The following is a 21,954-nucleotide window of genomic DNA, read 5'->3' as shown; positions in this document are numbered from 1 at the left end:
TTCTCCCTCTCCCCAACTGTGCTCTCTCACTCTCAAATAAATAAATAAATAAAATATTTTAAAAATATGTGTATATATTTTTACAGGAATGTTTGTCAAAATTAGAATCACCACCATTTATCTTCTCTGATACGACAGTACAAAAATGGAAGTTGTCCTATGATAGCCTATACACTTGCTTGCTTTTTAAAAGTTCCCTTTCTTTCTTTCTTTCTTCCTTCCTTCCTTTTTTTCTTTTTAGGATTTTATTTTTAAATAATCTCTACGCCCAACATGAGGCTCAAACTCACAACCCCAAGATCAAGAGTCACATGCTCTACCAACTGAGCCAGCCAGGTGCCCTGATGAGCACCTTCTTTAAACTACTGAAGATTTTCCTAGCCAGGCCACTGACACAGGGGAGGGTAAGCAAGGCTGCACCCCCAAATCACACAGACACATAGCCCTCAAGCCACAAATATCCTTGGTCTGCAAATGCTGCCCATAAAGAGGCAGAGATACACCTGAAACAGAAGGGGGAGGTCTGAAGTGGAACCTACCAGTAATTATTTTTTTACTTAATTGTTTTGGTATCTAATAGAATCCTCCACTGCTTCAAAACCTTTGAACACAAAACTCAGGGTAGAGAATGAAAAGGAGGTTCAAATGGAATTGGAGTGAATTGTGCAGGAGACTACCCAACTTAAGAGGATGTTAAACCTGTCCTGGCTGGTTCTTCCTGTGCTTCCTTTTGTTCTTTGGGTTACAAGCTGCCTCTCATGCATGCTCAAGCAGCAGGGGTAAAATGTCAAATTATCTACAACTTGCTTTCTAAAGATTTAGCCAAAAAAAAAAAGTATCGATTAGGGGCACCTGGGTGGCTCAGTGGGTTAAAGCCTCTGCCTTCAGCTCAGGTCATGATCACAGGGTCCTGGGATCGAACCCCGCATTGGGTGCTCTGCTCAGCAGGAAGCCTGCTTCCCTTCCTCTCTCTCTGCCTGCCTCTGCCTACTTCTGATCTCTGTCTGTCAAATAAAATAAATAAAATCTTTAAAAATATATATTTGATATATATATATATATATATATATATATATATATATATATATCAATCTACCTAGGAGGAGACAAGTTACACAGGTATATTAAAGAGAGAAATTACAGGGATATATAGAGATAGATATTATTCCGATAGATAATCGGCAGATAAACAAGCAAATAGATAGAGGTAAAGCAGGCATGGCTGACTAAGTGTAACAACTGGTGAATCCATGGAAAGAGTCTACTCTTTACTGAAGCTTTGAAATCTTTCAAATTAAAAAGCTGACGAAAGATTGATAGCAGGCATATAATGCTAAAGGATAAACATTGTCTTCAAATATGCCATTTAAAGAGGCTTTACCTCAGACTTGGCACTCTTTCTAATACCTGGTGTGACATCTTTACAGTTAGTAGCAACTTCTGTCATCCAACTCCGTCTCTCTGGGAGTTCGGACTCTTCCCCTCTGGCTCAGGGCCCTCATACAGGCACTCCGTGGTTAGGCTCGGATAGGTAAAGGGTAGTGACCTCCTTTCCCTGTGGCAGGTCAGGCGTCTGGAAGGCAAAGGCTTGTTCTGCCTAGGCGTGTGACTGGTAAGCTAAAAAGGAGCTGGATGCTCATGAAGCTTCCGGTGTTTCAGAGGTAGGCACTCCAGGTTAAGAGACCAAAAGGCACTCAAAGGACATTAAGGGCATAAAACGGAGAGAAAGAAAATTACACTCTCCCACCCCTCTTTTGCCACTCTAGATAACATCCTTAATTGGATATAAGAGAGGAGGGGTGCTATGGTTTTGACAAGGGAATAAGATGGAAAGGGATTAGGGAAGATAGTACAACAGGGACAGAGGCACAGCCTGCATAAACTTGAGAAGAAGTTCATTCCTTTATGCTGAGTTCCATAATATCACAGTACATTATGTGGTTTTTAAGGTTTCCAAATATCCTGCCAGCTTAACTGGGCCCTTACATGACTTGAGAAATGTAGGAAGGCCACGTTACTGATATGCAGTCAGCTGTAACAACTGCAGCTCTTAAAACCTTTGTATGTCCCATTTCCAAGGAAACGTGGACTCAGTAAGCCCAAGAGTTGCTCTCACCAGAACCCTTTACCAAAACGGTAGGAAGAGGTAAATGCCTAATTACAACTAGAAAGACATTCCTATCCTTTAAGGAGGTGAAAGCTGCTTTATCTATACACCAAATCATAAAACAGCTAATGCACACTGAGAACTTCATCATGCACTACTCCAAATCATTTATTTCATAATAACCCTATGATGTAGGTGCTATTATTAACCCTAGGTCACAAATGGAGAAGTTAAAGGAAGGAGAGATAAAGCAAATTCTCCAAGACCTCACAGGCAATAAATGACAGAACCAAAATCCAAACACAGGCACCAAGATGAGTGTGTGCCCCTTAACCACTAGGCCATCCCACATCTCTTTAAAGTGATAAGAATTTCAGTACCCTACGAGTTTTAAAACAATTTTTCAGGCATAGTCTTTACTATATTTTGGAAGATCAACAGTACCCTAGGAGTTTCTCTAGCTCTCTTTGAAGGTGAAGTGGTGAGAGAAGAAATAATATGACTTGTAGGGGGTGCCTGGGTGGCTCAGTCATTAAGCATCTGCCTTCAGCTCAGATCATGATCCCAGGGTCCTGGGACTGAGCCCTGCAACAGGCTCCCTGTTCGGTAGGAAGCTGGCTTCTACCTGTCCCACTACCCCTGCTTATGTTCCCTCTCTTGCTGTGTCTCTCTCTGTCAAATAAATAAAATCTCCAAAAAAAGAAATAATATAACTTGTAACCATGATAACAAAAATTATAACCACAGCCAATATATGAGTACTAACCATGTGCTAGGTAATTGTCTTTACTAAACACTTGATATGCATTATCTTATGTAATCCGCTGCCCAACTCTGCAAGGTGTTATTATTGTCACATTTTATAAACAAGGCAGCAGAGGCTCTTGCTCAAGGACACAGAGCTTTTAAGTAGTGAACAAGTCTGACTCTAGAGGCTAGCTCTTAACCACCAAGGCATACGGCCTTCCTTGAGCAACTTGAGGACAGGGGCCACTGGGTAAATTTACCAATGAACCACCTAGCAAATGGCACAGAGCTGAGCACATAGTGCCTCACCAAGCACTGGATACCATGGAAAAGGTGGGAGATTTGCAAGAGCTCCCTTTCCTCTCCCACATGCTACGATAGAGTCGTAAGTAAGTAAAGCATAGACTCCAAGGGTGTAAAACACAAGTTTTACACATTTACTCAACATGAGTACATGACCCTCCCAGAGAGATCCCAGGGATGACACCAGGAGGAAGTCCCAGGCTTACCTGTCCCCGCATGACAGCAATCTGCTTATGGAACTGGCCCCTGTCGAAACCAGGATCTTTCTGCAAAAGGGCAGAGATAGAGCCTTCATGAATCCCTCAGAAGAACCCATTTTCTTCCCCTAAACAGAAACTTTCTAATAAAGAAAACTTACATGGAGCTTATGAGGCTTAGTGAAATTAACTACCACCCCAAGAAATCTGTTTCACAGATGGGGAAAGGGAACAAGTAAATATCTTGTCCTGAGTCTCATTATTATCTGATTCTACAGAACTCCAGGCTCTAGTGCTCCATTTGCCAAAGAGAGCTCTGCAGACACGGTGCAGCCCATGACACGCAGGATAAACCCACGGTGATTCACCACAGCTGTCAATTTTTTTTTTTTTTTTTGTCCAAATTGTCCCAAACCAGGTCTTGCTGTCCACATGAGGGAATCTTGCTTACTCTTCATTGGCTACCACAGGTCAGAGGAGTGTTAGCCATTCTCTCTTGCTTGTATCAGGAGCCATTAGAAAAGCCATTAGCCCTTCTTCCATATAGTTATAAGGTTGAGGCTCCCAGGGCTAACCTTGAAGAGTTCATACAGGTCCTCCTCCAAGTCCTTGACGAAGTTAGGGTCCGATATCTTTGGAAGAATCAGATCTTTGATCTCCTGAGAGAATGGGACTTTTGCCTGCGGCAACCATGCCCAGTAAAAGGGATCTGAAAAAAAGAAAAGCACAAAGCAAAGCTGCCCATCTATGTCCTCCACCTATCAGAGCACTGCAGAAGGCAGAATGCCCCTCTCACATGATATACAACAGGAAAGAAAATTACAAGGGATGTAAATCCTAAAGGCTATAGAGTAGAGGAATTAGGATTCAAGGTCAGGACCACAGAATCCCAAAGGTGGTGGTCTTTCTCAGACATTACGTGACCTTCCAGTGACTTGCCAATGAAGACATTCAGATGCTCCTTCTGAGAAGACAGAATGTACTCCAAAGGGGCTAATGACTTCCTACTTGTATCTCTCTCTCTTTACAAGAGTTTCTCCATTATTAACAGTACAGGGGCTGACTTCCAGGATATCAACAAGGAAGACAGAACACTGACAATAGCTTATATTTAGATACACAAATGGGATAAATAAGATAGTCCTCAGAAAGAATGAGAAAAACAAAAACACAGATGAGAAAACTCAGCTGTGCGCTTTTAATAGGAATAATGTAAGGTAAAAATGACAATAATACTTTGTATTTTGCAGTACTTGCCATATGTCAGCTACTGTGCTAAATGCATGAGCTGCATTATTCCATCAATTCTTAAAGCAATCCTGTCATAGAAGTATTATTATCTTCACTGCATAGATGAGAAACTAAGACTGAGCAGGAAAAGAGCCAGACCACAGTGGTCTTAGACTTACATGCCCTCCAGGAATCAGGATGCTTCAGGGGGAAAGCCAGCCCATTGTCTATGGCAGCTACCTTGATAACAGGCTCCTTCACCACCACCCAGTCTGTGTCCTAAAGAGCAAGGAAAGAGTAAATACTTGGGGTCCCACCTACCTCAAGCCCTTTATAGTAGTAGCAGAGCACCCTACCTCAACCCCCACAGGCACCAATCCTTGGTCGACCTCTGACTAGTTTCCACAGCTCCTAGTCTTAGGACACTTATGGCACCTCTAATTTGGCCTATTCAAGGGTCTCAGAGTCCCTTATCTTAGGAAAGGTGCACTTCCCCAGGAGCCGCCACAGCCCTTGGTAAGAAGGAAACTGACAATAACAAAGATAACTCTGCGCCTCTCCTCCTAGTGAAAGGCAGTGAGAGTCCTGAGACTATGAAAAGAAAAAGGAAAAAGCAAATCATCAGCCAGCCAAGGTCCTTTTGCGTAGACTTTGACCAGATGCCACTTCACTGGTGACCACATTTTCCTGTGACACAAGAGAACCATGGAAGATAACAGCTGGCCGCTCTTGCACAAGAGTCTCTTGCCATTTCAGTGATAAGGGAAAAGGACAAGGCTGATTGCAGAGTAGGGCAGTCTACCTATGAGAGCCCATCAGACACTCTCGTGACTGTTTGGCTCCCTACTTCAGGTTCACAAGTGCCATCACAGAAACAGGATATGTGGGTTGAGGATACCTGCATCAGAATCCCCTAGGATATCTTATTAAAAGAATGGAATCCTGAGTTTTACCCAAGACCTAGTGGGGAAAGGCCCAAAGAGTTTGTACTATTTTTAGTCAACTCTTCAGATGATTCTCATGTACCAAATATGAGAACCACTATTAGAGAAGGAAGTAAAAACACTATGAGAATGTGTTAACCCATCTATTGTGGTAAACATTTTGCAAATGCATTAAATCACCACGTTGCACATTTTAAATCTGCACAATGTTATATGTCAATTCTATTTAAATAAAGCTGGACAAAAAAACACTTATTATAAGGAATAAAAGTCAACCTTACTCTCCTATTCTAGGTAGCATTCCTACTAATTCTTTAAAATGTGCAGACTGAGCAGGAATAGAAAAGCATGGTAGAGGATGAAAGCAATGAGAAAGTAAGGAAAGTTGCAGGAAGCAGTTTTTTCTAAACTGATGTTCTATGGAATTGTCTATTATGAGAAAAGTATTCTAAAAAAGTTTAGAAATTACTGGCCAAACAAAATTAAATAGATTCATTTAATGGACTACTTCTCAGACCATTACTATGTTCCTATGCAATGTGAATCTTCAAGAAAGGCATAAAGTATGTAACATGTTCCAAATATATTTGAACCCTTCTTCATTCGGTATCTATGAACATCATTCAATAAGATACCACTTAAAAAACAGATGAAGGGAAAACTCTATCAAATATTAACCCATCAATTTTAAATACATGTGCTATCTAGATTCTTCTGAATCTATGTGACTTAATCTCTGATTGTTATGTGTTTCTGTATTATGCATACACACTACCATAGATCAACCTCTTACCCGAGAGCTAGAACTATCCATTGGACAGTCGTATTTAATCAGCCAGTTGTCATTGCCTCGATCTATGAACAGAAACATGAAGTTAGAAAAAACTGGGGTGACTTTCACGTTCAGTCATGACGGACTACATATTTTGGGCACTTGGTCCAATCACTCTACTGAGAAAACTATAAAAAACTGATAGTTTTTTTAAAAAGATTTTATTTATTTATTTGACAGAGAGAGACACACACAGTAAGAGAAAGAACACAAGCAGAGGGAGTGAAGGAGGGAGAAGCAGGCTTCCCTCCGAACAGGGAGCCCAATGCATGGCTCAGATTCCAGAACCCCGGGATCATGACCTGAGCCAAAGGCAGCTTAACGACTGAGCCATCCAGGTGCCCTAAAATATTTTAAAATCTCTTGAAGGTATTGGAGACTTTAACAAGACCATTAAGAGTTAAAGTGTTGAGACTTGGGAGAGAAAGGCAATTCAGACAGGAAGTCCATTATTTGTGGTTTCTTTTCTCCTAGAGCACCTGCTGATAAAGAGGATGAGAGGTGCAGCAGTGTTCTAACAGCCTTGTGGAGCTGGGAAGACAAAATCCTAGTTCAGTGACTGATAAGGGGAGGAGACCATGGTAAATAACCCATGCTTTGGGTTGAAACCTGACCCACTACACCTTGGAACTAAGCAGAGTTTCCCTTCAATACCTGAAATTAAAGTGACTCTGGATTGCTGGTACCCCTAGCTGCTTGCCACATGCAAACAACTTCTACACAGGACTCTTATCAGCATCCTAGGCTTCCAAATAATTCTATGATTTTTGATATATAACATCTGACAATCAAAAATAACCAGGTATATAAAGAGATATAGTGACAGGACTAAAAATAAGAAGACAGAAAATTTTTAAAAACCTACAGGGATTCCAAACAATGAAGATCTAGACGCTAAAATATTCAAGATAAAATCCTTGATATGTTTAAGAAGATAAAAAGCAAGATTAAGAATAGTACCAGAGGGCACCTGGGTGGCTCAGTGGGTTGGGCCTCTGCCTTTGGCTCGGGTCATGGTCTCGGGGTCCTGGGATCGGGCCCCAAGTCGGGCTCTCTGCTCAGCAGGGAGCCTGCCTCCCCCTCCCCCTCTGCTTGCCTCTCTGCCTATTTGTGATGTCTCTCTCTCTGTCAAATAAATTAAAAAAAAAAAAAAACAGTAGCAGGAAACAAGAATCAATAAAAAAGAATCAAACAGAAATTCAACAACTGAAAAGTTTAGTTACCAAGTTGAGAAATCTGACAGATGAGTTTAACAGTAGATTTTGCCAAAGACAGAAGTAATAATCTGAAAGGTCACAAAAAAAAGAGAAGAACAAAGCACCCAGGAAAAAAAGTGTTTCTAACAACATGTGATTGGATTCTCTTCTGAGAATGGAGAAAAATATGGGCAGAAGTAATCATTTAAAGAGAGAACAGGGGCGCCTGGCTGGCTCAGTGAGAAGGGCAGGTGACTCTTGATCTTGGGGTCATGAGCTCGAGCCCCATGCTGGGTATAGAGGTGCATGTTAAGTGTTTTTAAACTTAAATAAATGAATAAATAAAAGAGAGAATAGCTGAGAATCTTCCAAAAGTGACAAAGGGTATCGAACTACTGATTCAAGGGAAATTGTGAATCCTTAACAGGATAAATACAAAACAAACTACACCAAGCATATTGCAGTAAAAATTCTGAAAATCAACTACAGGGACAATCTCAAAGGAGCTGAAGAAAAAGAGATTACCTTCAAAGAAAGCACAATAATACAGGAACAACTGACTTCACAGAAATCATGGGAACAAGAAGACAATGGAATGGATTTATTTAACTAAACTGCCAGTTCCAAATTCTATACCCAGCATACATAGCCTTCAAAAATGAAGGTGAAATAAAGACATTTTCAGACAAACAAAACTAAAATTCATCATCAGCAGACTAGTACTAAACTTTAAGTTAGGGTTGGGGTGCCTGGGTGGCTCAGTGGGTTAAAGCCTCTGCCTTTGGCTCAGGTCATGGTCCCAGGGTCCTGGGATCGAGCCCCGCATCAGCTTTCTGCTCAGCGGGGAGTCTGCTTCCCCCTCTCTCTGCCTGCCTCTCTGCCTACTTGTGCTCTCTGACAAATAAGAAAATAAAATCTTAAAAAAAAAAAAACTATAAGTCAGGGCACTTGGGTTGCTCAGTTGATTAAATACCTGACTTTGACTCAGGTCATGATCCCAGGATCCTTGGATCTGGCCCTGCCTCAGGCTCGCCACTCAGTAAAAAGTCTGCTTTTCCCTCTCCCTCTGCCTCTTCCCCTGCTTGTGCTCTCTTTCTCTCTCTCAAGTAAATAAATAAAATCTTAATAAAATATGTATATATGCTCTCTAAGTCAAAGGAAAATTATCCCCAACAGACGCTTGGACACATAGGAAAAATTTAAAGAGCAATAAAATGGGTAAATATATTAGTAAATCTAGATAAATATTAGCTTTGTTGTGGTATGATAGTTTTTTTTTAAGTTATCTTGTAGAGACACACACTAAATAATTATGAATAAAATTAGATCTGGGGGTGCCTGGGTGGCTCAGTGGGTTGAAGCCTCTGCCTTCGGCTCGGATCATGATCCCAGGGTCCTGGGATCGAGCCCCACATTGGGCTTTCTATTCAGCGGGGAGCCTGCTTCCTCCTCTCTCTCTGCCTGCTTCTCTGCCTGCTTGTGATCTCTGTCTGTCAAATAAATAAATAAAATCTTTAAAATTAGATCTGTAATTTGCTTTAAAATAATAAAAGAAGAGGGTGCCTGGGTGGCACATGTTGTTAAGCGTCTGCTTTCGGCTCAGGTCATGACTCCAGGATCCTGGGATCGAGTCCCACCTTGGGCTGCCTACTCAGGGGGAGGCCTGCTTCTCCCTCTCTCATTCCCCTGCTTCTGTTCCCTCTCTTGCTGTCTCTCTGTCAAATAAATAAAAATATTTAAAAAGATAAATAATAGTAAGATAAGTAAACAGAAATGTGAATGGGATAGGATTAGTCATGGACTGACAGTTGTTATGGCTGGAATGACCAGTGCCTACAGGTTTCATATATGCCCAAACATCTCCATAATTATTATTAATAACGACAATATCACCTTATGGTTTTACAAAAAAGTGGTTTAACATATGTACAAACATACAGACACATATACATACATACATGCATATATAACTAAAATGTATGATGCTAATAGTACAAAAGCCTGGAGATGAAACTGAGGGTTTCTACCAATTAGATTTTGGGAAATCAAAAAGTCACATGATAATCTTTAGACTAACCATCAAGAGAAAAGACAAAGCATTTAAACTCCTGAACTAGAAAAGGGGAGAAATGAAATATTTACAAAACAATTCAAGATTTTTATTTATTTATTTATTTAGAGAACATGTGTGAGCAGGGGGAGGGGCAGAGGGAGAGGAGGAAAGAATCTCAAGCAGACTCTGTGCTGAGGACGGAGTCTGACATGGGGCTCATTCTCAAGACCTTGAGATCATGACCTGAGACGAAATCAAGAGGTAGACACTTAACCAGATGAGCCACCCAGGTGCTCCTAATTACAAAATAATTTAAAAGAAAACAAGGAAGAAAAGAGATCATAGGAAGGTAGGGAGGAGGAAAAAAAGACAAGAACACAAATTAGAAAGGAAATAATAAGATCGTGGATGAAAATCCAAATATATCTGTATGTACATTATAGATAAATAAACTAAATGCTCTAAAACTAAACTACAACAGTTGTCTCACTGGATGAATAGAACCGATAACCATTTAGCTATTTAGTTTAATTAAAAAAAAAAAAAGACTGAAATTGCTAAAATCAGAAATGAAAGTAGATCATTATTACCAATTATATCAAAATTTTTAAAAAAGGATTATAAGCAGGGTGCCTGGGTGGCACAGTGGGTTAAGCCTCTGCCTTCGGCTCAGGTCATGATCTCAGGGTCCTGGAATCAAGCCCCGCATCCGGCTCTCTGCTCAGCAGGGAGCCTGCTTCCCTTCCTCTCTCTTTGCCTGCCTCTCTGCCTACTTGTGATCTCTGTCAAATAAATAAATAAATAAAATCTTTTAAAAAAAGGATTATAAGGAAGTACTATAGGCAACTGTATGGCAAAAAACTGGATAACCTAGATGAAATGGCCAAATTCCTAGAAACACAAAATCTAAAGACTACACCATGCAGGGGCGCCAAGGTGGCTCAGTCTGCTGATGTCCAACTCTTGGTTTCAGCTCAGGTTGTTATCTTGGGGTTATAAGATGGAGCCTGTTTTGGGCTTTGTGCTGGGCATGGAGACTGCTTAGGATTCTCTCTCCCTCTTCCCCTCCTCCCCAACTTGTGTGCACATGAGCACGCCCCCTCTCTCTATTAAAAAAACAAAAAAACAAGGGGTGCCTGGGTGGCTCAGTGGGTTAAAGCCTCTGCCTTCAGGTCAGGTCATGATCCCGGGGTCCTGGGATGAAGCCTCACATCAGGCTCTCCTCTCAGCAGGGAGCCTGCTTCCCTTCCTCTCTCTTCCTGCCTCTCTGCCTACTTGTGATCTCTTTCTGTCAAATAAATAAATAAAATCTTTAAAACAAACAAACAAACAAACAAAACTAAACTCTCACAATAAAAAAAACTATAGAAATCAAAATAATGTGGTACTGGCATAAAGACAGACAGAGACAAATGAAATACCATACAGACATAAACCTTTGCATATATGATCAAATGGTTTTTGACAAGGGTGAAAAGAACCTTCAACGATGAAAAGATAGTCTTTTCAACAGATGATGCTGGGAAAACTGAATATCCACATACAGAAAATGAAGCTGGGCCCTTACCTCACACCATATACAAAAACTGACTCAAAATGGATCCATGACCTAACTCTAAGACCAAAAATTATAAGACAAAAACACAGGGCAAAAGCTTCATGGCATTAGATTTGGCAATAATTTCTTACATATGACACCAAAGGCACAGATGATAAATTAAAAAAATAGACAAACTGGACTTCATGAAAACTTAAAATTGCATCAAAAGATACTATAAACAAAATAAAAAGGCATCCAACAATATGGGAGGAAATATTTGCAAATCATGTATTTGATAAGGAATTAATATCCAGAGTATATAAAAAACTCCTATAACTCAACAATAAAACAACCTGATTCAAAGATAGGAAAGAAGTTGAATAGACATTTCTCCAAAGATATGCAAATGGCCAAAAGGTACATGAAGGGATGTTCACAACATCACTAACCATTAGGGAAATGCAAAATTACAATGAGAGACCACAGTACACCTATCAGGTTGGCTATGAATGAAAAACAAAACAAAACCCAGAAAACAACAAGGGTGATGAAAAGGTAGAGAAACTGGAACCCCTGTGTGCCACCAGTGGGAATGTAAAACGGTGCAGCCATTGTGGAAAGCAGGATGGCAGTTCCTCTAAAAATTAAACATAGGTTAACCATATTTCTGTTTAATTTTTTTTAAAAAATTAAACAGAACTACCATTTTCTCCAGAAATTCCACTTCTGGGTATATACTTAAAAGACATGAAAGTAGTGTCTCAAAGATATTTGTACACCCGTGTTAAGCAGCATTAGTCACAAAAGCTAAAACATGGAAGCAACCCAACTGTCCACTGATGGATGGATAAGCAAAATACAGTATATTCATACAAGGTACATCCAGCCTTAAAAAGGAAAGAATTCTGATATATGCTGCAATATGAATGAAACTTAGGGTCATATGCTAAGTAAAATAAGCCAGTCACAAAGTGACAAATACCAAATGAGTGCATGGATATGAGGTACTTAAAGATAAAACTGTCCTGGGATAGTCTTGCTACTATGAGTTACTAGGGATCAAGAACAAAAGTACTCTTGATGTCGCTTGGGGAGAGCCAATGTGTCTTCCGTCTGAGATGGGGAAAGAGGCTAAGATTAAACGTTAGTAACTGCTGGCTCCAGGACTCACCACCTCTGGTAACCACATACAGTGTGCCTGAACAAAGTTTGTCTTGGAAAAGTATTTTCAAGGCCCTTCTGACTTAGGAAAGCTTCCTCCCAAGAAGGCACTCCGGTGTGGAGCTTAGCAAGCCCCCAGGCCTCTGCGCACCTCCCAGTGGTCCAGAACGGACCCCGGGCTGCCCAGCGCTGCTCACCAGTGTTGCGGATGATATAGTCCAGCACCACCAGCCGCTCGAACTGCAGCAGTAGCTGCCGGTTAGTGTTCTCCGGGAGAGGTTCTGCTTCGAAACGCCGGAGCCAATAGTCTGCATCTTTGTAGCCTTCAACAAAGAGCTGGAATGAACCAACCTGCAGCCAAAGAGGAGGAATAAAGGTATCTCCCCACTGTTCAAGTCCAGAGAGCCCACAAGTAAGCCAGGTGGCCCATAATGCCCTGTGGCGTTTATATCAGAAAAAGGTCATGGGATTCCCCATACAAATTCAAGAAGCCCATCTAAATGGGCCGGAGGAGTAAAATGAGAAAGTGAGGGGCTCTGTTCTCTGGAGAATTATTCCCCAAACCTTAGGGCCTCAGAAATGAGGGAGACAGGAGCCTCAGACATATTCATGCCTATAGGCAAGTCTCTAGGTGCCTTGTTTCACCACTGGGATAGTCACACCACACACATCATCACCTTGCCTAAGCCACACAGGTGCGGGTATACCTTTGGTGGTAGCCCGATGCGATTAAACCGCTGCCCAACTTTTGGCACTTTCTCTAGCGCAAGCCGCTTGCCCCTGGACTTCACTCGGTCAATGGCACTATAGTTGAAGGTATCGCTGGCCAGGTACACTACCTAGAGTGGAAAAAGAACAGATACCTAGGTTACAGTTGAGTATGTGGAACCATACCACTACTGCACAGACTAGCTGGATACTCACCAACACCGTTCCTCTTCCAGTGGATGCATAAGGAATGCACTCCTCGGCCTTCCTAATATGAATAGCTCAGGCCAATGCAATGTTGACAAAGTGATGTATGTCTATCAGTTCAGGAAATGAAGGGCTCTGAGATGGCAAACCCCCATCATAGAAAGATTTTACATTTCTTGTCACTACACAGAGGGAGTGACATGGGATCAGGGAGAGCTGCCTGACTGGCACAAATCTAGGATGTGAGCAAAATCCATTAAACCACCGAGATTCAGGAGTTGTTACAGCAGCTAGCACGAGTTCTCCTGACTAATAAAGCCTTCTCCTAGGTTGGGAGAAGACCCAATGCCTATTTTCTCTCCAGATAAAAACAAATTGCAATTTACTCTATATCCTTTTATTTCTTTTGAATTCTGCACTATGTGCAATTTGTTCACATTTTAAAAAATATTTATTTATTTGACAGAGAGAGACAGCGATAGCAGGAACACAAGCAGGGGGAGTGGAAGATCGTGAAGCAGGCTTCCCGCTGAGCAGGCTACCTGATGCGGGTCTTGATCCCAAGATCATGACCCGAGCCAAAGACAGACACTTAATGACCAAGTCACCCAGGTACCCCAATTTATTCACATTTTAAAAATAAACATTAAACATTAAAAGATAAACATTAAAATGGGCTTTAATCTTTACTGAATTGCTATATATATATATATATTTACTGAATATGCTATATATATATATATACTGAATTGCTATATATAAAATATATATTGTCTGCATAGATTATATATGTATATAGCAATATATAATATATGATATAATAATATATATCATATATAATATGTATAATATATATCATATATTATATATTATATACATTATATACTATATATTGTCTGCATAGATTATATATGTATATAACAATATACATATAGATTATATATATATATAGTATCTGTGCAGACTATATCTGGAATATTACACAAGAAACTAGTACTGGAAGCTGCCGCTGAGGAAGGAAATGGAGTGGCTGGAAGGCAGAGGTGGGAGAGACGCTGAATTGCTCTTCTTCGTTTACCCTATTGTGCCTTCTGATCTCCACACCAGATGCATGCATTGTCTACTCAAAAAAACATTTTTTTAAAAGATTTATTTTTTTGAGAGAAAGAGTGAGCATAAGCAGGTTAGAGAGGCAGAGGGAGAAGCAGAAGAAGTGGAAACAGGCTCCCAGCTCCCTGCCCAGGACCCCAGGATCACGACCTGAGCTAAAGGCAGATGGCTTTTGGGTGGCTCAGTTGTTAAGCATCTGCCTTCGGCAGGTCATGATCCCAGGGTCCTGGGATCGAGTCCCAGTTTGGGCTCCCTGCTTGGAGGGAAGCCTGCTTCTCCCTCTCCCACTACCCCTGCTTGTGTTCTCTCTTGCGCTGTGTCTCTCTCTGTCAAATAAATAAAATCTTTAAAAAAAAAAAAGTATTACACTTGATTGTCAAATTGTAGTGATATCACTGTAATCCCTAGATATATCCATTATCACCTTTATCACACCGTCTTGTGATTATCCATTTGTACATCTAACCCCTCTCTCTCTCTCTCTTTTTTTTTTAAGATTTTATCTATTTATTTGACATATAGAGATCACAAGTAGGCAGAAAGAGAGGAGGAAGGAAGCAGGCTCCCTGCTGAGCAAAGAGCCTCATGCGGGGCTCGATCCCAGGACCCTGGGAACACAACCCAAGCTGAAGGAAGAGGCTTTAACCCACTGAGCCACCCAGGTACTCCTCTAACCTCTCTCTTAAGACTAAAGAGATCTGGGGAAAAAGAGAACATCTTACTTTATGCATATTAGCAGTCTCAGTATCTAACATAGTGCCTGGCACATGCCCATTAAATATTTATTAAGTGAATGCATGAATGAGTTACAAGCTTCTTTCAGAGAGAGCAACAAGTGAGTCTCAGCATATAAATAACTAAAATCAGATTTAAAAGAAAATTCTTTTTTAAGCCTTGCAAAGTTCATTACAAATAACTAATTATTGTGCCTATGACTCAGAAAGAGGGATGGAATCATTCCCTCCCTCCTCTCCGTTCATCTGTCCATCCAAAGTTAATGCAAGTGTCTACAATGGACATGCTAGGTATAGTAAGTTGGCACTCTGTGCCCAGGAAACACATGCACAGGAATTAAGGAGAAAAAAGCCTTTCCTAAGAATATCTTGCCAATTTCCACAGTGAAAACCCTCACTCTCTCAAGCAATAAACCACCCATTCCCCCCCACCCAGATTTATTTTCGATCACTCTCTGTAACAACCCGCTTTTTTCTCTATGACTAATGAAACTATCATACCCCGAAACCTCACAGGAACAGAGAGCAGAAAACAAGCTATTGAGTGAGACCTGGAGCCTTACTATTTGAAGCTCCATCATAACATGAGCCCTGTTCCCACAGTGACAGCTGCTCTCATCAACTGGATAGACTCCTGTCACAAAGGTGGGGAGGTTGGGAGGGGAGAGACGTCCTTTCACTATTCTCCAGCAGCTATAGGTTAAACTTGCAAGATTCTGTCTCATCTCAGTCTCATGGAAGATGAATATTTTGTGGCTTTGATGCAAAAGATCATCAAGCCACATTAAGATTCTCTAACAGGGAAAGAGGAAGAGCAGAGATGGGGAAGAACAGGATCCTGGCAGGTGACATTCTGTTATGATAAGAATGGTCATAAAAGTACCACAGGCTAAGACATATGGAGCATTTACATTGTGCAAAGGCACCAGGCAACGTGTTTTACATGGATTATCCTGTGTAATCTTAATAGCCACCCCATAAAGTAGCAACTATTTATAACCCTATTTTTATAGTGAGGAACCTAGCAGGCAAAGCGTGTGAGGCTGTCTTAAGTGATTTGCCACGGGTCACTCAATAAAGAGCTGCAGAGCCAGAATTTGGACTCCAGCCCTCATTCCTAGGCACTACACTCCAAAAGCACAGGCAGGACAGGCACAAGGCCCTGTGCAGACGGCTACTTACCGTAAAGAAAGGCAATTACAGCGATAAGCACAAGTATTTAAAAGAATGTTTAGAGTCTAGGAAGGACCTAGCAGGAGGAATTCAGGTAGGCAGATCTTTGGAGCATTAATTATCATGCAAGACATTCAAGTGTGCTATTTAACTCTGTATACAGACAGAACAAAAGCGTAAAGGGAAGAATGAACTGTATAAGGCCAGATGCCAGTGGGAGCTATAAGCAAACACTCTCCCAATAGATTTGAGTTGGGGGATCTCTAGGATTGTCCCTCATGGTTTGACATTCACTCAGTCATCTGGCTGGCACTTCCGGAATAGTTACTATAAAAACAGTACTCTGCTTGGGGCACCTGGGTGGTTCAGTCAGTTTAGTGTCCAACTCTTGATTTTGGCTCAAGTCATGATCTCAGGATTGTGGGATTGCACTGAGCATGGAACCTGCCTGAGATTCTCTCTCTCCCTCTGCTTCCCAAATCCACCCCACCCTCCGTCTCACATGCATACTCTTTCTCTCAAAACAAAGAAACAAACAAACAAAAAACCACAGTACTTTTCTAGGGGCTGAGAATAAAAGGAAATTTCAAGAAATGGTCCCTGACTTCTACAAACTTACAAACCAGCTGGCTTATTGTTTGGAGTTTGGCGGTAAAGAGCAGACAGTTAAACAACCAAAACAATCATAATTTCTCTAAAATACACTGGGAAAACAGAAAAAAAGAGGTTTGAAGGGAAGCTCCTGTCTGCTGACCCATCTCTTTGGCCAGTCTACTACCTAAACCTGCAAAGAAAACCTCAAGCAGGGATCTTTGGTCTATTGGCATGGTCTCTACAAGGCCAAGGAATGGACTCCAAGCAGTCCATGAACCATCTCCATGAAATTACATGCAAAACAACAATTGCAAATATATGAATTTTTTTCTGGGAGTGAGATCTCCAGCCTTCATCAAATTCTCAGAGGATTAAAGCCCATAGCTACAAAGATGCCCCTGCAGCCTTAGGGCAGCAGATCAGAGCTTCACCTTAAGTTGTTACTATATCTCAGGTAGCCACACATACTAAATGGGTGATGATGTGTCCTTGAATGTTCATATGCTGACCAGCAGGCATTCCTTCCCCTCACAACCCTTGGAAAGTTCCACTGACACCCTGTAGTACAGGGGCTCTTCACCTGCAGCAGTAAACTTCCTAAAATGTATGCAATCAATTCTATTATTTTAGCATACTGGGGAGGTGGTAGGGATTAGAACCTAAGCTAAGTCTATCATACATATAAGGTGTGTGCAAATTCATTCTAAGTGTGGATTTACCTGGATCTGGGACCCCAATTTTGTTATGTTCAGTTAAGTACCAGTCTCCCATAGCATAAAGATTGATGAGAATTCCAGGTCAGTTCTCTGTACATGTCCAAGCCTTTACTTTACTTTACTTTACTTTAACCCTCAGCCCACCCTAGCCTCTTTCCTGCCAGACTTTACTTTAGTGACTAGCTAACATCAGTTAGTCCGTTTTAGAACATATCTAAATCAAGGAATAGCTTGGAAATCTAAGACAATGAGCTACAAAAGTAGCCAGATTTCTAACCAGCTTGCAGTTTACCTGGGACCAAAAGACCTGGAAAACCCATAAATGTGTACCAGAGGGTCAGTGAATTTCCTGAAATTGTATGCAAAACTTTTACGTGTATCCTTCTCAGGATAGCTTCCATCAAATCATGAGCCTAAACCTACCACCTTCCCTCCAAAAAGGCTGAGAGCCCTAGATTCAGGGCATACATAGTCCTCCTTGGACCTAATAGCTCGGTTAACATGTAGCAGGACTTAGGCCCAGGAAAACTCTGGACAGGGATCAAGGCTCTCTGGTGACAGGTCACTGACCTTTGTACGGGGTACAATGTTGAGTTCCAGTTTTTGGTCCACCAGACTGGCCCCTGCCTCTGAGAGATAGCCCTGGTTGAGGACAAGGCAGTCACGGCCAAAGCAGCAGGGACAGCATAGCTTCTGCAGCCATTTGGTCCACTTAGGATTAAGGTGCCCATATGGCTCTTCATTCTTGGGTTTGAAGACAGCAATGATCTTCTACAGAGAGAAAAGAAAAATAGGATGTTAAAGGCAAATTAATTAAAGTGGGTCACAGACCAGGTCAGCAGGACTCTAGAAAGAAACGAGAAGGCATAGGAAGACAATCCTTAAAGACAGACACTGGCTTCTCCCCAGCCTGTAAGGGGAAGACACGGCTCATGTGTGCAGCTAACTGTCCCACTGCCAGAAAGGGCTGTGGCCAAAGAAGATGCCATGCCTAGTATACATGGTAAAACAGACTTTAACACCATCAAACCCCAACTTCCAGGGTGAATTCATACAAACTTGTTCTGCAACAATTAGGTAAAGGCTCAAAAAAGTATCAACTGAAAGGAAATTAGTAAGGTATTATGGAATGAGGTGAACTCCATCAGTGTTTGATTTCCTCGATCAGCCTTACTATCCCACTCCCTGGGTGTTAACAAAATCTTAAAATAAAAAGTTTAGGAAAGACAAACTAAGAAAGCAATGGAAGGGAAAACTCACAGCAGGAAAAAGAATCTGCCACCTGATTAGAATTGGGTTCTTTTAAGTAACTCTGATAGGCAAGAAATCAGGACATGAGAGGCCACAAAGACTAAAACCCATCTTCTCTTGCAGGTGAAAACTTAACCCTCAGAGGTTCTCAGAAATCCAGGATGCTGCTGTAACCCTGAAACAATGGGCCTCCCTTCTGGAGTCTTCTTCCCCAGGCCAGGCAGCCCTCCATGGTTATTTCACATTTGCCTCATTCCCTCTAGTCCCCAAACTGGTACTTTCAAAGGAAGAAAAGCAAATATGCTATCCAAGTGATTCATCTTTGTATCATATGACTCTCCCTCTCTCTCACTCCACAGCCAACTCAAGCTAGTCTGGGTCATAAGACATTTTCCTGTGGGTGTCACTTCCTGACAGGCAGGTCACAGCAGAAAACATACGCCCATCTGCCTGCATTAAGTATGTGCTCATATTAGGAATTGGCTAGATGCATGTCTCCAAAAATAATTGGTCCTTCTTGAGGCTAGTTCAAGTCTTACAAGAATCTGAGCGGACTAGAAAAATACAGAACTCTCCCTCCTCCAAAGGAATAATTTTATTTTAAACACAAACAACCTTACTGATTCACTAGGAAAAGTCAAGTGCATAAATTCATAACCTAGGTCTTCAGAATTACCTTTTTATCCAAAATGTCTAGCAAAAGGCCCAAGTTAGCAATCTTTCTGTCTCTGCCCCAGGAACCCTGAGCTCCAAACCACACAGCAGCAGTAACAAGGAGTTCCTGTCACTCAGAGAATGACCAATGAGTCCATGATCATGCTCTAGAACTAGACAATAAAACCATGGACAGCTTGAGGCCCATGCCACAACCTGAGTCAGTTCAACTGAGGTACAATGTGGAGTTCAGCAGGCCAGTTCCCAGTGGGAGGAAGACCAAGACAACCCTATTATGGAGGCTGAAAGACACTAGGACTGAGGCTTAAATACCTCCATTAAAGAAAGCAGAACCTGAAGGCCAAGATCACAGCCAAAGCCTCATTTACAGACTCACCTCTCAAACTTCGCCATTTCCCTCTGACAGGAGAATTGAAAAGCATCCTGAGGACTGTGAAAGCATTAGTGATCATCACTACCTCAATATCACACAGGGCTCATTAAATAATAATGTCTGGACTGGACAAATGGAGGGACAGTAGTGTGAGAAGGATGGAGAAACAGAAAGGTATTAGGCAGAAAGGGTGACAAGTGCCCTTTGGGACTAAGCATGGCCTTCAGTTCAATTCAGTTCTGCTAACGTGCTCAGTATGTCATTTGTGTAAGACAGTATGTGAGCACTGCAGGTTTGCTAGCTGATACAAGACATAGCCTCAGGCCTAATTTCCAAAGCTAATATGAACTTCACATTTTCAGCTGTGTTCCTGAATACTTAAGACTATTCTAGAACCAGTCGAATCAGAAAGGCACCCCACCATTATTTGGTTGAGAAAGAAAATGTCTACTGCCTGATTTTTCTCTCTCTCCTCTCTCTTTACTCTACTTTCAATTCCTTTCTTACATTTAGTTTGCAGTAAGCTTCTGTTTGATGCCGATGTTTTTCGAACACCTTTCCTTACAACCCACTGACTAACCCTCCTTTAATGAAGGGGGTGAGGTACAGGGAGCTTAAGCAGCAGCAGCAATGGAGCTGGGGATCCAAAGAGAACTGCACAGGAATCAAGAGGCCACTTACTCACTGGCAGGGGTCAAAACCCACAACCAAATTCTGGGACCGGAAAGAAAAAGGATTTCTCTATCTAGCAGCCCCAAGGAGGAGGGCATTATGCAAGGCTAAAATTTAAGATAGTTCAAGCACATCACTCATATTGTACAGTGAAATACCCAGAAATAACTTCTAATAAAAATTTTTTCTTTTTAATTTGGTAAACGTGAAGCTGATGATTCTCTAACATTTTGGTCTGAAGATTCCTTTAAACTCTTAATTATTAAAGATCTACAAAACTTTTGTTTATGTGGGTAAAACCTACATCTGCTGTATTACAAATTAAAACTGAAATGTTAAGACTGTTAATTCACTTAATAAAAATAAACCTAATGTATGTTAATATAGATGTTAGGTCTTTATGAAAAATAACCATTTTCGGGGAGGGTGTGTGCTATGGTGAGTGCTGTGAAGTGTGTAAACCTGGCGATTCACAGACCTGTACCCCTGGGGCTAATAATACATTATATGTTTATAAAAAAAAAATTTAAAAATTATAAAAAAAAGAAAAATAACCATTTTCAAAAACAATTTTTAATGAAAAGGGAGGCACTGTTTTCTAATTTTGCAAATCTCTCTAGTGTCTGGCTTAATAAAAGGCAACTGCATTTTCACATCTTCCTTAATATTCAATCTGTTTCAATATCACATAGCAAGTAGCCTCTGGAAATCTCTACTACGCACTCATAAGGAAGTGAGAATGAAAATGGCAGGCAGTCTTAAAACGGTTAGAAAAATAATTTTCACTGTGCACCCCTAAAAAGATGCCTACAGGTCCTACGGCCTCACTCTGAGAACCCCTATATTCTGTATTAACAGTTGGATAGAAATAGCACTCCTATTTAGGCAAAGAAGCCTTACTTACATGTTAACTCTTAGAAAAGAGAGGGATGGGTTACTCCAAATATATTAGGCCCTGAAAGAAGATGGGATCCAAATAAAATGCAACAGAAGAGCCTTAGCCTGTGTTTATTTTCCTATCCACTGTCAATAACCCAACCTGTCTCAACCATTACAACTGGTGGCCTAGGAAAGGTCCCTAAAATAGGCGGTAATGATGTTTAAAAACCTCAAGAACTACATCTAAATATGACATACAAACTTGACTACCTCTTAACATTCTAGTTAAAAAAAAAAAAAGTTATTCTTGGGGTGCCTGGGTGACTCAGTCAGTGAAGCATCTACCTTCAGCTAAGGTCGTGATCTCAGGATCCTGGTAATTGAGCCCCAAGTTCAGCTCTCTGCTCCATGGGGAGTATGCATATCCCTTTCCCTCTGTGCCTGCATGCATTCTCTCACTCTCTCTCTCTCTCAAATAAATTAATAAGAATTAAGAGAATTATTCTCTTTGCGATCTTTATTCTTTATTGGGCTATCAGTGTTGCTCTCAAC

General features: G+C 41.2%; 1 protein-coding gene across 1 annotated transcript in view; it reads right to left on the bottom strand.

Moving 5' to 3' along the window:
- Nucleotides 1–21,954, bottom strand: part of PI4K2A (phosphatidylinositol 4-kinase type 2 alpha) — a 30,039-nt gene that overhangs the window by 3,908 nt on the left and 4,177 nt on the right. The window contains exons 2-8 of the mRNA XM_044240253.1: nucleotides 18,123–18,323; nucleotides 13,018–13,149; nucleotides 12,508–12,661; nucleotides 6,322–6,383; nucleotides 4,764–4,863; nucleotides 3,930–4,063; nucleotides 3,364–3,423 (exon numbers count right to left, since the gene is read on the bottom strand). Of these exons, the coding sequence (XP_044096188.1) occupies nucleotides 3,364–3,423; nucleotides 3,930–4,063; nucleotides 4,764–4,863; nucleotides 6,322–6,383; nucleotides 12,508–12,661; nucleotides 13,018–13,149; nucleotides 18,123–18,323 (843 nt within the window). The remainder of the gene's footprint in view (nucleotides 1–3,363; nucleotides 3,424–3,929; nucleotides 4,064–4,763; nucleotides 4,864–6,321; nucleotides 6,384–12,507; nucleotides 12,662–13,017; nucleotides 13,150–18,122; nucleotides 18,324–21,954) is intronic.

This window comes from Neovison vison, chromosome 2, assembly GCF_020171115.1.
Source record: "Neovison vison isolate M4711 chromosome 2, ASM_NN_V1, whole genome shotgun sequence".
Classification (NCBI taxonomy): Eukaryota; Metazoa; Chordata; class Mammalia; order Carnivora; family Mustelidae; genus Neogale; species Neogale vison.
The sequence above is the reverse complement of the archived record's forward strand: the minus strand, read 5'-3'. Positions and strand labels throughout refer to the sequence as shown.